The sequence below is a fragment of the Pongo pygmaeus genome, chromosome 1 (genome assembly GCF_028885625.2).
Source record: "Pongo pygmaeus isolate AG05252 chromosome 1, NHGRI_mPonPyg2-v2.0_pri, whole genome shotgun sequence".
Taxonomy (NCBI): Eukaryota; Metazoa; Chordata; class Mammalia; order Primates; family Hominidae; genus Pongo; species Pongo pygmaeus.
In genome coordinates, this window is record NC_072373.2 from 204,652,336 (window position 1) to 204,666,526 (window position 14,191).

The 14,191-nt window shown below is 51.3% G+C and overlaps 1 protein-coding gene across 2 annotated transcripts; it reads right to left on the reverse strand.

Annotated features, from left to right (window-relative positions):
• Positions 1 to 1,275: 1,275 nt before the first annotated feature.
• CATSPER4 (cation channel sperm associated 4) lies at positions 1,276 to 13,737 on the reverse strand. Of its 2 annotated transcripts, XM_054499494.1 has the most exons (10): positions 13,440 to 13,737; positions 12,849 to 12,992; positions 10,381 to 10,482; positions 6,460 to 6,557; positions 6,166 to 6,286; positions 5,824 to 5,957; positions 4,175 to 4,349; positions 3,194 to 3,405; positions 2,716 to 2,881; positions 1,276 to 1,751 (listed from the first exon to the last, which is right to left on the reverse strand). In XM_054499494.1, exons 1-10 carry the CDS (start codon positions 13,650 to 13,652, stop codon positions 1,698 to 1,700), a joined length of 1,419 nt encoding a protein of 472 aa, XP_054355469.1. In that variant the 5' UTR covers positions 13,653 to 13,737; the 3' UTR covers positions 1,276 to 1,697. The 2 variants fall into 2 exon arrangements, with proteins under 2 accessions (XP_054355469.1, XP_054355480.1); XM_054499505.1 differs by lacking the exons at positions 6,166 to 6,286; positions 6,460 to 6,557 and having other exon boundaries at positions 1,280 to 1,751; positions 13,440 to 13,736.
• Positions 13,738 to 14,191: the final 454 nt, after the last annotated feature.

Consider the following 14,191-nt stretch of genomic DNA (forward strand, 5'->3'; position numbering starts at 1 on the left):
AACAAGAAGAGGGGCTGAGAGAGCCCCCAGAGAAGGATGGGTAGAAAGAGTGTATAGATACTCACCAGGCAGATTGAGGGCGCCATCTCCAGTAAGTAGCAACAGCAGCAGCAAAATCCGCTGGGTGCCCTTCTCTGTGCTGCTGATGGTCCTGGAGGGTGCTGGGAAGAAGTCCTGGCCCGAGCAGGGGAATAGATTAATGGCTCCAAGACAGTAAGGCACTGCTGGCTCTGTTGCTGCCTCTCATCTGCCTACTGAGTGCACCACCCATCCCCAGGGGCCAGACTCCTTCCCAACAGACCCCAGGGGGCTTTTCAGAGCTGGAACCAATGCTGATGGGAGGACGATGGGGGGTGTGGTTTCCCATCAGCTGCCATCAGTGGACCTCTCGAGACTCCCATTCCAACTGGTGAATATCGCCACGGCCCCTAAGTGTCAGGCTTCGCTGAACAACAGGGCAGATGTCCAGGCCTTCTAGGCTATTCCCTGACACCTGCATCCCAGGGACATAGCTGATCCCATGGGTCTTCCACTTCCTGGGATAAGAGGGGATTATTTGATTTTAGAGACGGAGATCAATCTCACCCTCTCTCCATCACACAGATGGGGAAAACAAGGCCAAGTGACTCACTGAAGGACCAGAACCGAGGTTTCCTGTCCTCCAAGGCAGCTCTTTCTATTGCCCATAACTGCCACAATTTTCTGACTCTCCCCAGATTGCATAGCTCAGGAACCTGCTGAGGCTCTCAGTGGCCTTGAGTATGAAGATCCCAAATAGGCTTCACAGGTCCTAAGTTCCCCACCAGACTTCATTCATCTGACCTGCAAAATCCTCCTCTCCTCCAGGAAGCTGCCAGGACCCACATTTTAACCAGTCACTCTCCATTGCCCTAGGATGGAGGTGCCTGTACTTGTGTGACTTGGTCATTGGTGATCCCATCAGACAAGGGATCCCCAGAGTGAGGACCAGTCTCCATCTTCAGACAGGGAGAGAGCAGTTAGGGCCATCTCCTTCATCAGACAGGGACTCCCTCCCATGAGGACCAGACTTTCCTCCACAAAGCTTAGGACCCTGAGGGCAAGGGTTATATCTCTACCATTAAGTCAGAAATTTTTAGGGGTGCAATTCTCCCTCCCATTAGACTGGAGGCTCTTCAGGGCAGTCTGTGACTCTCCCACCAGACAAACGGGATTTCGAGGGGCAAGATCTGTCTTCCCTATTAGACCCAGGCAAGTGCCCCAAGGAGCTGGAGATCCACCAGTCAGAGACATTGATTCCAACACAAAACTTTATTGTCAACACACAGATGTCTGGCCCCACTGGTCTTGCCTTTCTCTTCTTGGTTCTGGGACCCACTGAGGCCCCCCACCAGCTCTGGGCAAGAGCAGGGGGCCAGGGATCCCCATCCTTAGGTCAAATCCTGGCTGCGTTGGCCAGCACCCCCTTCTGTGCTCATCCTTGCTGCTAGGGTTCCCACTCTCATCATCCAGCATCCTTCTCTGTCCTTGCTCCTCTGGACCTGGGGCTCACAGGCACCAGCCCTGTAGGTGCTGCCACCTTCACAGCCCCTGGCCTCTGCCCAGGTATAAGGGAGAGGATGGGCTCTGGCCAGGCTCTGCCAAGCCACACTAAGGACACAGGAAGACGCAGCGGCTGGTTGTGTGTGTGCAGGCCCCTTGGCTCCCATCCTGGCCTCTCAGTGGCTGCTCTTGTGTTTTTTAAGGAGTATTTGTGAGCTAGAGTCATGAACCTGCAAACCAAGAGGTCTTCTTGTTAATCCCCCTCCCCTGATACGGCAGGCTCCCTTACTCACCTCCTCCAGTCTCACCAGCTTCCCCAGCCAGGCCTCCCAGGGAAGTGCGGAAGTGCTTCATAGGTCTAACTTGAGCCTACCTAGTACCCTCTCTGAGTTTGGGAGCCCAGGGTGTATCCCAGGCTGATGGTGTGGGGGGCAGAAAAAGAAACTAAGTAACATGGGTGTGTGCCTTTTTCTCTCCAGGAGTTCAGGAGACAGCTGGTTTTGGGCACCTTAGATAGGATCCTGGGTCCTGTGCCCACACTATACTTACAGCCTACGTGTCTGCCACTAGGCAGGCACTGAGCTGGCTCATGCCACACACACTAAGAAAGGGTAGGTTTGAAGGCGCTAGAGATGAAACTGGAAGGAACGGTGGAGCCTCTCCGAGAAGGAAAGTGCAGAACCTAACCAGATAGGCAGTGACAGCTGGGGCAGATGGAAGTTTAAGAGGCAGACAGCCAGGTGTGCTGGCTCACGCCTGTAATCCCAGCACTTTGGGAGGCCAAGAAGGGTGGATCACGAGGTCAGGGGTTCAAGACCAGCCTGGCCAAGATGGTGAAACCCCGTCTCTACTAAAACTACAAAAATTAGCCAGGTGCAGTAGCAGGCACCTGTAATCCCAGCTACTCGGGAGGCTGAGGCAGGAGAATCGCTTGAACCCGGGCCACAGAGGTGGCAGTGAGCCGAGATCGCGCCACTGCACTCCAGCCTGGGCGATGGAGTGAGACTCCGTCTCAAAAAAAAAAAAAAAAAAAAAGGACAAAGAAAAAAGAAAAAAAAGGGGGGGTGGTGGTGGTGAGGGGGACCAGATCTTGGAATAGACAGAAACTTTGACAAATGGTCCAGAGGCCCGGCTGGGCTGGGCTGAGCAGAGTGTCAGGGCGAGTACCGATTGGGTAGGAGAAGGAAGGCACACCTTTTCCATGTTACTGAGCGCACTGAGCAAGTCTTGCTGTTGAGACATCTGGCGGATGTCCTTGGATGACGTAGTCTCCAACGACCCGCTCGTCGACGAGTGCCTATTCAACACCTCAGACTCCCGCTCCTGGTTGAAGCGGATTGCGCGCACCTCCTCCACAATCCTGGGGGTGGAGCAGTGAGTGCCTTTCAGAAGGCTGCAGAGGAGGGAAGCAGCCCTCCCACCTCTTCCCTGGCGTCACCCCCGCTTCGCTCTCCCACGCAGCCCTGACGCAGACCCAGGCCGACCTGTGCCCTTGTGTGAGATGGGAGGAACCGGGAGTCTGGATTCCAGTTCCTCCACCAATAGGGTGGGGGACCTCTCTGGGGCCCAGGATCTGCCTTATAAATGGTGAGGGCGTGAAGCCAGAAGACTCTGACGCTCCGCCCAGCCTTGACTTACATGACTTGGGGGCAACCCCAGTACCCTCCCCTACATGTTGAGTTCATCTCGGATCTCCTTGTACTGCCTCAGGTTCTCCTGTATTGCCTCAAGCACCAAGCAAAAGTTGTCACACGTGTTTTCTGAGAGGTTCGACAGGGGGCCTCCCACAAGGGGTTCCTGGAGGAGACCAGATTTCTCCGAGCGGGCGACCACACAATGCACCAGTGGCAGCTGGTCATTCTCTTCCTCTTCCTCTGCACCTGTCTGGGAAGCCGGGGATGGAGAGGGGTCGGGACAGCTCAGGCAGGCACGCCCCCGACACCTCTTTCCTGCTTGGCTTCAGGATGAGTCTCTTAGGATCCCAGGGTTCTAAGGCCCTCATTTCAGCTCTCACCAATCAGCCTCACTGCCTTGCTGGGGGAACCTAACTTTAAATGCACATGCCCTTCCCCCACCTCTTTAAAAATTCTCACCCCATTTCAAAATTTAGCCCTGCCCCAGACTTCAACCCTGATAAACCCCACCCAGCAAATTTATAAAGACCTGCCTACCCTCAAGCCCAGGCCTCCAGCACTCCACTCTTTTAGAAGTACTCCACTCCTTTCCCCAACCTTATGGAAGTACTACCCTGAATGAATAATATGGTAGCTAACATTTATTGAGTGCTTACTATGCGCCAAGAACTGTTCATTTACCCATTAACCCTCATAAAATAACCCTATGAGTTAAGTACTATTATTATTCCCATTTTACAGAAGAAAAAATTTGAGGCTTACAGTGGGTAAATGCCCCAAGGTCACCCAGCTGCTCAGTTTTGAGTTGCCATAGAAATCTAACATCTAGAAAATCCACACCCCTCAGAAGCCCCAGTTGGTGGGTGGGCACTCAAGATGGGGGGCTGCTGCCTCCAGGCCTCCAAGTTGGCTTTCTCCAGGCCCTTGATTATGCAAGCACACACATACATGCACATATGTTCAAGTCCGCTCTCATACACACTCCTTTTCCTCCCTTCTGCCCTCCCCATCCCACGCACCTCACTAAAGGTTATTCGTTGCTGTTGTCCGTGCTCTCCTGCCTTCATCATTTGCTCCAGGTTAGTGGTCACCACGATGACGAACAGGTTGATGCCAATGAAGGCACCGATGGTGATGAAGATGGTAAAGTAGATGGCACCCCCAATCTCCATTGCATATTCCCTCTTCTCTGTCCTGCAGATGGCAGGCAGGGGCCCCATCATTTCCCTGGCCCTTTGAGCCTGAGTTTCCTTATCTATGAAATGGGAAAATCATCCCAAGGCCTACTAGGACTTCTGCCTATGTCACTGCTGTTGTGCAGATCCCATTCCCTACTCCTGTCTCAATAGCTGCTCTCTACTAAGCACCTGCTGTTCTGCCAGACAGTGGGCTGATTCTCTAACCAACCCTGCAAGGTGGGGACGTGCACATCAACACTATTAGGTTTAATCTATTAGCTACACTCCTTTTTTTTTTTTTTGAGACAGTCTCGCTCTGTCGCCCAGGCTGGAGTGAAGTGGCGTGATCTCGGCTCACTGCAAGCTCCACCTCCCGGGTTCATGTCGTTCTCCCACCTCAGCCTCCCGAGTAGCTGGACTACAGGTGCTTGCCACCACGCCTGGCTAATTTTTTTTTTTTTTTTTTTTGAGACAGAGTCTCACTCTGTCACCCAGGCTGGAGTGCAGTGGCGCGATATGGGTTCACCGCAACCTCCGCCTCCCAGGTTCAAGCGATTCTCCTGCCTCAGCCTCCTGAGTAGCTGGGATTACAGGCGCCCCACCGCCCAGCTAATTTTTGTATATTTAGTAGAGACGGGGTTTCACCTTTCTCAAGACCAGCCAGGCTGGTCTTGAACTCCTGACCTTGTGATCCACCCGCCTCAGCCTCCCAAAGTGCTGGGATTACAGGCGTGAGCCACCGCACTTGGCTTTGTTTTTGTATTTTTAGTAGAGACGGGGTTTCACTGTGTTAGCCAGGATAGTCTTGATCTCCTGACCTCGTGATCTGCCCACCTTGGCCTCCCAAGGTGCTGGGATTACAGGCGTGAGCCACCGAGCCCGGTCCCGGCCAGCCTGATTTTTATCCACTACCTATGCCATAATGGAGAATGACTGTAGAAGCCCTTTATCTACTGGGCTTCTATACTCACATGTAGAAGATAAAAAGAAATCAGTTAAGGGGTCCCACTTTCTGGAGTAAACTGGAAAGAAATAGGGCTTAGACTTAATGGAAAAGAAGTAAAGAACAGAACACAAAAATGAGTATGGACAGTGGGTTTAAGAATGAATGAAATGAGACCTGAAGTTCCCAGGAGTTCAGGCAGTTTGGTGGGCTCCAAGGTGGGCTGGGAGGTTGCTCTGTAACCTGAGGCATAACTACAGACCTGCTGCCCTATCCAAGGCCAACTACCCAGCTGGTTAGCGTGATGGGAGAGGTCCCCATTATAGGGTCGGAATGGGACTCTGAATGTATGGAGATTCAAGGGTGACAAGGCTTCAGGTACCACAAGTCCAGGTATTTCCTTTCCCTCCGTTTAAAGACCTGGGAACCCCCACTTCCACTGGGCCATCCTCATCCCAATCCCTGGAGCTCCCACTCTCAGCCTGGAGCTCCACCGGCTACCCTGCCCCATAGGTGGGATGAGGCTGGAAGTCCCACTGGCACTCACTGGAAGTCACTGTAGATGTCCACCCAGCCGTCCTGGGTGATGCAGATGAAGAGGGTGTACAGCGCAACCTGTATGTTCTGGAAATGCTCGGGCACGAATGCACCAAAGAGTGTTACCCCAAACACGGAAAAAACCTGTCAGAGAGAACAGAGCCCCACCCCGACTTCACCAAAGGGCCTGGAAATAGGACACGCAAATGTCATGCAAATGAATGCTGCCGAGGAAATCACAGGGATTCGGGCCCACAGGCCTCTCTGCTCGTCCAGACACCCCTCTATTCGCAACGACCCAAGGGCCCTGTTCAGGGAAGGGAAACAGCTGGGGGCGGGGGCAGGCACTGACCAGCATGAAGAAGAGGATGAGAATCATGATATTGGCCATGTCAGGCACCGACTGCAAGATGACGCGGATGATCCGGGCGAGGGGCTCCACCGCCATGCATACATGCACCAGACGAAGCGCCCTGTGGCAGAGCCTCTCAGGGGTGCCCCTAGGTCCTTCCCAGCCCCCTCCCTCCTCATTACCCCCACCAGCTGCCCAGAGAGGCAAAGCTGATCTCCAGCTGGTCGTTATCCCCCCATCTCATTCCTGGATTCCAGATAGGTCCCCCTCATTTCTCCAGAGCTCCCAGCTCACCTGAGAGTGTAGTTGATGGAGGGAATATCGATTTCATAAATGAAGAACCGCAAGAGCAAGATAAAGACGATAATGAAGTTGAGGATGTTCCAGCCGTCCTGGGGAGTGGGCCAGCCCCAGTGGGGTCTGTCAGGCCCAGCCCATGGGGGCATCCTAGGTCTGCCCTCCCCACATCCCAGGGATGAGGGCTCAATGTCCCTCTCAGAGCAGCACCAGCCAGCTGCCATCCACTGCTGTTACCCTGCCGCCCCCGCAAACATGCCACAAAACACACGTGTACTCTCTGTCCCATACATGTGTCAATAGCCAAATGCAGTCTCAGAGACACACAGCAAAGACCCTTACAGATACATGGCTGGTCCCTAAGCTGAGTGCCCGCCTTGGCTAAAGCATGCTCAAAACAGCCTTGCCCTACAGTTAGGTAACCTGAAAACACTTGGCTGTTCCTGCCTTTGTGTGACACACACTACAATTAATAATAAAATGAAAATGGATACTAGTAAAAACATAAGGAATACTCCTTCAGCAGCCAGTTCTGAGGTGAAATAGCTCTCACAGCACAAGAAAGGCAGACAGGTGGGCCGGGCACCGTGGCTCACGCCTGTAATCCCAGAACTTTGGGAGTCTGAGGCGGGTGGATCACGATGTCAGGAGTTCGAGACCAGCCTGGCCAACATGGTGAAACTCCATCTCTACTAAAAATACAAAAATTATCTGGGCGTGGTGGCACGTGCCTGTAGTCCCAGCTACTCGGGAGGCTGAGGCAGGAGAGTTGCTTGAACCTGGGAGGCGGAGGTTGCAGTGAGCCAAGATTGCGCCACTGCACTCCAGCCTGGGTGACAGAGTGATACTCAATCTCAAAAAAAAAGAGAAGAAAAGAAAGCAAGGGAGACTGGTCCATTTTGCAAGCCCTTTGTCCAATAAGACACTTACACAGGAATGAGGTGGGGAGGAGGAGGAAACTCACAGGTGTGAAAAATCTGAACAGGGATCACACTTCTAGAAATCTGATCCACAGATACTCTGGTTGAAGTACAAAATGACATTTGTATAAGGTTGAGAATAACCAGGTGCAGTGGTGCAAGCCTGTAATTCCAGCACTTTGGGAGGCTGAGGCGGGAGGATTGCTTGAGCTCAGGAGTTCCAGACCAGCCTGGGCAACATGGTGAAACCCTGTCTCTACAAAAAACTATAAAAATTAGCCAGGGATGTTGGCATGTGCCCCTGTAGTCCCAGCTACTTGGAGGGCTGAGGCGAGAGGATCACTTGAGCCCAGGAGGTCGAGGCTGCAGTGAGCAGAAATGGGTGTCATTGCACTCCAGCCTGAGCAACAGGGGTGAGACCCTGTCTCAAAAAAAAAAAAAAAAAAAAAAGACAAAAAAAAAAAAAAAGGAAAAGAAAACCAACGTGTCAAATGATCAGAAGAGATTGATTGGATAAACTATGTCACGTTAAATTCCATTAAATCAATGGAATACTATGTAGCTATGTAGCTATAAAAAGAAAAATGAGGCCAGGTATGGTGACCCTTGCCTGTAATCCTGGTGCTTTGAGAGACTGGCGGGAGAGGATTGCTTGAGGCCAAGAGTTTGAGACCAGCCTGGGAAACATAGCAAGACCTCATCTCTACAGCAAAAAAAAAAAAAAAAAAAAAAAAAAAAAGGAAAAGAAAGAAAAATGAGAAAGATCTCCATGTACTGATATAGAAAGATTGTCAGGATCCATTCAGTGACAAAAGTAAGTGCAGAATAGTGTTTATATGTTTATACTATGTTACTGTTAGGAAAGGGAAGATTGAGGGTATATACATATTTGCTGATTATTGTAAAAATAAATACTGGGAGGATGCTATAGTTTGAATGTTTATCCCCTCCAAATCTCATGTTGAAATCTGATGTTCAGTGTTAGAGGTGGGACCTAATGGGAGGTAACTGGGTCACGAATGGCTTGGTGCCATCCTGAAGGTAATAAGTGAGTTCCCTCCAGAGCTGCTTATTAAAAAAAGCCTGGCATAGGCCGGACGCGGTGGCTCACGCCTGTAATCCCAGCACTTTGGGAGGCTGAGGAGGGCGGATCACGAGGTCAGGAGATCGAGACCATCCTGGCTAACACGGTGAAACCCTGTCTCTACTAAAAACACAAAAAATATCCCTGGCGTTGTGGTGGGTGCCTGTAGTCCCAGCTACGTGGGAGGCTGAGGCAGGAGAATGGTGTGAACCCGGGGAGGCAGAGCTTGCAGTGAGCCGAGATCGCGCCACCGCACTCCAGCCTGGGTGACAGAGCGAGACTCCGTCTCAACAAAAAAAAAAAAAAGAAAAAGAAAAAGAAAAAAGAGCCTGGCATCTCCCCTCTCACTCTCTCTCTTGCTTCCTCTCTGGTCATGTGATCTGCACATGCTTCACCTTCTGCCATGAGTGGAAGCAGCCTGAAGCCCTCACCAGAAGCAGATGTTGGCACCATGCTTCTCACACAGCCTGCAGAACTGGGAGCCAAATACAACTCCTTTCTTTATAAGTTATTCAACCTCGGGTATTCCTTTATAGCAACACTAAATGGACAAAGAATAAAAAAAGAGACTATAAACATAAAAACTTTACCTAGAAAGGATAGTGGTGGGAGAAGGGGGATGAGGGGACAAAAGAGAAGCAAGAATTGTGTGTGTACCTTTCAACATAGTTTTGACCAGCATGTATCTGCATTAAATATTCAAAAAGAAAACTTTTTTTCTGAAACAGAATCTCACTCTGTCACCCAGGCTGGAGCGCAGTGGCGCAATCTCAGCTCACTGCAAACTCCGCCTCCCGGGTTCGAGTGGTTCTCCTGCCTCGGCTTCTAAGTAGCTGGGATTACAGGCACGCGCCACCATGCCCAGCTAGTTTTTGTATTTTTAGTAGAGATGAGGTTTCACCATGTTGGCCAGTCTGTCTCAAACTCCTAGCTTCAAGTGATCCTCTTACCTTGGCCTCCCAAAGCGTTGGGATTACAGGCATGAGCCACTGCAGCCAGCAAGAAAACTATATTTAATGAAAAAAAATTTCTTCAATGTATTGGGGGCCCAATAAGCACAAGTCCTCCTGGCCTCTCGTACTGAGTCTGCACCTTCACATACACAAGGAGACACAAGTCTGCCTGTCTGCAGATCCATCCGTATATCCATTCAGTACGTAGCTCCTGTTGTGTGCCATACCCAGATCCAGTTCCTGAGAATATAGGATGTCTGCCCTGTTGGGCTGACAGACTATTTTGAGGGAGATGGATAAACAGCAAATTTTAACTCCATGCAAAAAAAAATAAGTGCATAGCATCATGGAGACACAAAGCAGTGCCTAACCTAACCTGGGAGAGACAGGAAGACTTCCTGGAAGAGAAGACATCTGAACGAGTCTGTAAGTAGGAGTAAAGCAAGTGAATAGGGAAAATCAGATTTTGTAACGTGAAAATTACATGAAATTCCAATTTGGGTGTCCACGAACACAGCCATACCCACTTCATTTATGTGCGGTCCATGGTTGCTTTTGTGCTGCCATGGCAGAGGTGAGTCATTGTAACAGAGGCTGTACAGCCATGAAGCTTAAAATCTTTATTATCTGGTCCATTACAGAAAAAGTGTGCTGATGCCTGCTGACCTCTGTAAATTAAGGTAGATGCTCTCAGCCCCATTTCTCAGATAAGGAAGTCAGGTTTGTCCAAGACTACAGAGCTGGGGAAGGCTGGAGCAGGGATTGGAATTGGAGCCCAGGGAGGCTGCACTTCTAGTATCAGTTACTTTCTGCCACATCATACACATCTCAGAACTAACACACTCTGTCTACACACACACACATACTCACACCCTAAGTTTGTAGGGCCAGGAGTACAGGGGCAGACTGGGTGGTGTGCAGTCCCCAGGCGGGAGTAGGGGCAAAGGGCTCAGGATCTCACCTTCCAGAAAATCCAGAAGCCATTGAGCCAGCCGAGGAGAACCTCACAGATAAGGATGGTCAGCACAATGTCATCTATGGTAGAGAATAACTCATAGTGTTTCTACATGGAAGACAGAGAAAAAAGAGGGAAAGAGAGGTCAGTGGAGCAGGGCCTGGGCAAGCCGGCAGGGAGAGGATGTATGCAGGGGAGGAAAGTCCCGTATCACTGCTGCTCTTGGTCCTCAGCATCCTTGTCACTTCCTTTAAAACACACTTTGCATGTGCGTGCCAGGCACTGTGCTGGGGCTATCACACATCACTTCATGTTACCATCACTGTTGTCCTGCAAAGTAGGTTTTATTCCTGTCTTACAGAAGTGGAATCAGAGTGGTGCCTGTGTGTGCACAGCTAGTTTATAAAGATGGTTGTCTGACTACAGACTTTTGCCCCTAACTTCTAGAATAGGGATATTTTGGAGAGGGAGGTAAGAGAGGCAGAACAGCCTCCAGGATTGGGAGGAAAAGGCATGGCCCCTGAGGGTGGAGAACACTAAGCTCCATCTGTCCTAACCTCTCCTGCTATTCCAGCTCTCCAAATACTCCAAGTTAGGCCTGACCAAACTCCTGGGTATCCTGCCACTCATGGGTCCAGGACATGCACCCTGGATGGATGAATTGGTAGATGGGTGACTGGGGTCTGTCCAGAGCCCAATTCACTTTCTCTCAACCTCGAAACTCCTCCTTCAGCTTCCTTATGGCTGCGACCCCACTAACAGCCCCCATAGTTGGGGCCTGACTCCACCTAGCAGTCACCCAAGTCACCGTGTCTCCTCCCTTTCTTTCTTTTTTTTTTTTTTATGTGACATCTCAGCTCACTGCAAACTCCGCCTCCTGGGTTCAAGCGATTCTCCTACGTCAGCCTCCCAAGTAGCTGGGATTATAGGTGTGCACACCATGGCTGGCTAATTTTGTATTTTTGTAGAGATGGGGTTTCACCACATTGGTCAGGCTGGTCTCAAACCCTTGACCTCAAGTGATCTGCCTGTTTTGACCTCCCAAAGTGTCCTCCCCAAAAGTGCACTTTACCCCAAAGTGCAACAGACTCAGTGCCTCAGGGCCCACTGTCACATATGGCCACTGGAGACAATAGGACATCCAGACCATTATTCAAAAAAGCATTCTAAATAGTCCTCAGCCCAGCGTGGTGGCTCACACCTATAATCTCAGCACTTTGGGAGGCCAAGGCTGGCGGATTGCTTTAGCCCAGGAGTTCCAGACCAGCCTGGGTGACAGAGTGAGACCCTGTCTCTACAAAAAAAATTTTTTTTTTTGAGACAGAGTCTCGCTGTATCGCCCAGGCTGGAGTGCAGTGGCACAAACTCGGCTCACTGCAACCTCCGCCTTCCTGCTTCAAGCGATTATCCTGCCTCAGCCTCTCAAGTAGCTGGGATTACAGGCGCCCACCACCATGCCCGGCTAATTTTTGTATTTTTAATAGAGACGGGTTTCACCATGTTGGCCAGGCTGGTCTTGAACTCCTGACCTCAGGTGATCCACCCACTTTGGCCTGCCAAAGTGTTGGGATTACAGGCGTGAACCACTGCGCCTGGCTCAAAATTTTTTTTTTTAATTAGCCAGGCATGGTAGCTCGTGCCTGTATTCCTAGCTACTCGGGAGGCTGAGGCAGGAGTATCACTTGAGTCCAGGAGTTCAAGGCTGCATTGAGCCAAGATGGCGCCACTGCACACCAGCCTGGGTGACAGAGTGAGACCTTCTAAAAAAAAAAAAGAAATTAAAACATCAAGGGTAAGTCACACTAAACTTCAAGTTGGACACAGAGAAGTCTCTCACATGCTGTTTCTTCTTCCCAAAACAGTCTCCCCCACCTCTCTTTGCCTGGCCAACTCCTACGTGCTCTTTTTTTCTGTTTCTTTGTTGTAGTGACTGAGATCACATCCTACTTCTTTACTCTCAGCTCCAGTGTCACTTTCTTCAGGAAGCCAGCTCTGACTCCCCAGATTAGATTCAAGTGCCTTCGTTGAGACTCCATGTACTCTGGGTGCTACTTGGGCACTTGTAATGACAGTTTCTGTGTGTCTGAGACAGGACCCAGTTGTGCTTATCATCCCTGGGACCCTGGCAGTCTGCACAGTCAGTGCCTGGCACTGAGTGATTCTCTCTTAGTGACTGCTGGTTAGAATTGGATACCCCTTCTCCACAAGGCACCCATTTGCCTCCCTCTGCTCACACCATTCTTCTCCTGCCCCTCCTGTGCAAATCCAATGCATTCCTCAAAGCCAGGCTGCAGAGCCCTCTCCATCATGAAGTCTTCCTTGATCTCCAGATTCCTAGAAGGTCAGAGCTGACACACCCTTGAAGAGCATCCAATCCAACCATCATAGACAGATGAGGAGCCTGAGGCCAGGAGAGTTCTTGCCCCAGGCCCCCCATTAGGGTTAGTGGGGCAGAGGTTATGCTGGCATCCCACCTGGTCCAGGTAGGAGTTGGTACGGAGAGCGATGGTGATGGCGTTGATCACCAGAAGCAGGGCCAGCAGCAGTTGGAAGGCGGGGTGTCGGAGCAGCTGCTTGATGTACATGCGAGTGATGAACTCCTGCATGTCCCAGGCATCCTGGGAGAGGGCAGGACCTTCCTTCAGGCAGGTGTCACCATAGGAAGCCTCTGCCTGGAGGTTTGCTCTTAGAGAATGGGGGTTCCTGGGGCCCACTCTAGAGGGGGGAAGTCATCTGAGAGTGGATCACGGAATGGAGATATCAGTGTAGAGATCACTATCTAAATGGCCACTAAAAGTGGGTTACTACTGGGGGATTTTGTGGAAGTCATTGCCAGAGAATCTCTTTGGGCTCTCTGATAGTGAAGACGATCATTATATAAGGGTTCCTATGGGGGGCACTGCCAGAGAGTTACTAACATATCATGGGCAGTCACTCAGGGATCAGTGCTAGGGAGGGTCTTCTGGGGGCGTTTAGAGGGTAGAGGGGGCAGAGTTATCACGAGGGCCTGCTGCCCATGAGCACAGCTGCAAGAGGGGCCACTGTGGGGCGAGAGCTATCCTTACCGCTTTGTTCATGACTTCCTGGCGGTTGATGAGCACCTGCTCCTCTGGCCGACCATAGGACTCGTGAATGGTACTCTGCAGGGGAGAAGGGCGGCCCCTCAGTGCAGCTACTGCCCCTCCGAACCCCATACGGTCCTCCTGAGTCCCGCCCCACCCCTCGAGGCCTGTATGGGAGGTCCACTGCTGCCACCAGGCCTTTTCATTATCCCTCATGGTTGCTCAGTCTCTTCCTTCTCCTCAAAGGATCTTCACTCCAAGTGGTCTCACTCCCCCTCGTGGTGATATCACAGAGGCCTCTGTGACCTCCAGCCTTCTGCATTCTACTGAGGAATTCCAACCCAGAGAGAAGCTCCTCCCATTGGCCCTCCTCCCCATCCCACAGAGGAAGTCTGGGGATGCTGTGGGGATGCTGGGCTGGGGTTGGAAGTCAGAGGCTGATGGGAGCAGGTCAGATCTCCCGTGCAGCCTGAATGGAGTCACAGGGACGTGTCCCTGCCTTGGATCCAGGAGGTGGAGGTGAGGCTGGAATGAGGAGTGGAGGAGAGAATTGTTTTCCCCAGGGCCTTCCCAGGGCAGACCTCAACCTGCACCCATCCCCACCAGCTGCCCTGTCCTACCAGCCCAGTCTCCAGGACTGTCCCCACCACCTTTCCATGCAAAGTGCATTTCCCCATTTACAAAGTGGAAGTTTCTCATTGTGTGCCTCCTGGGAATGGGGTAGGAGATCACCATTAGCCTTCAAAGAGCTAGGG

Coding starts and splice junctions, on each gene's coding strand:
- CATSPER4 (XM_054499494.1), bottom strand. CDS start 13,652: ATGAGGGATAATGAAAAGGCCTGGTGGCAGCAGTGGACCTCCCATACA. Junction 10,483..12,848: donor CCAACTCCTACCTGGACCAG/GTGGGATGCCAG, acceptor TCTTCCATGTAG/AAACACTATGAGTTATTCTC. Junction 6,287..6,459: donor TCCATCAACTACACTCTCAG/GTGAGCTGGGAG, acceptor GCTCTGCCACAG/GGCGCTTCGTCTGGTGCATG.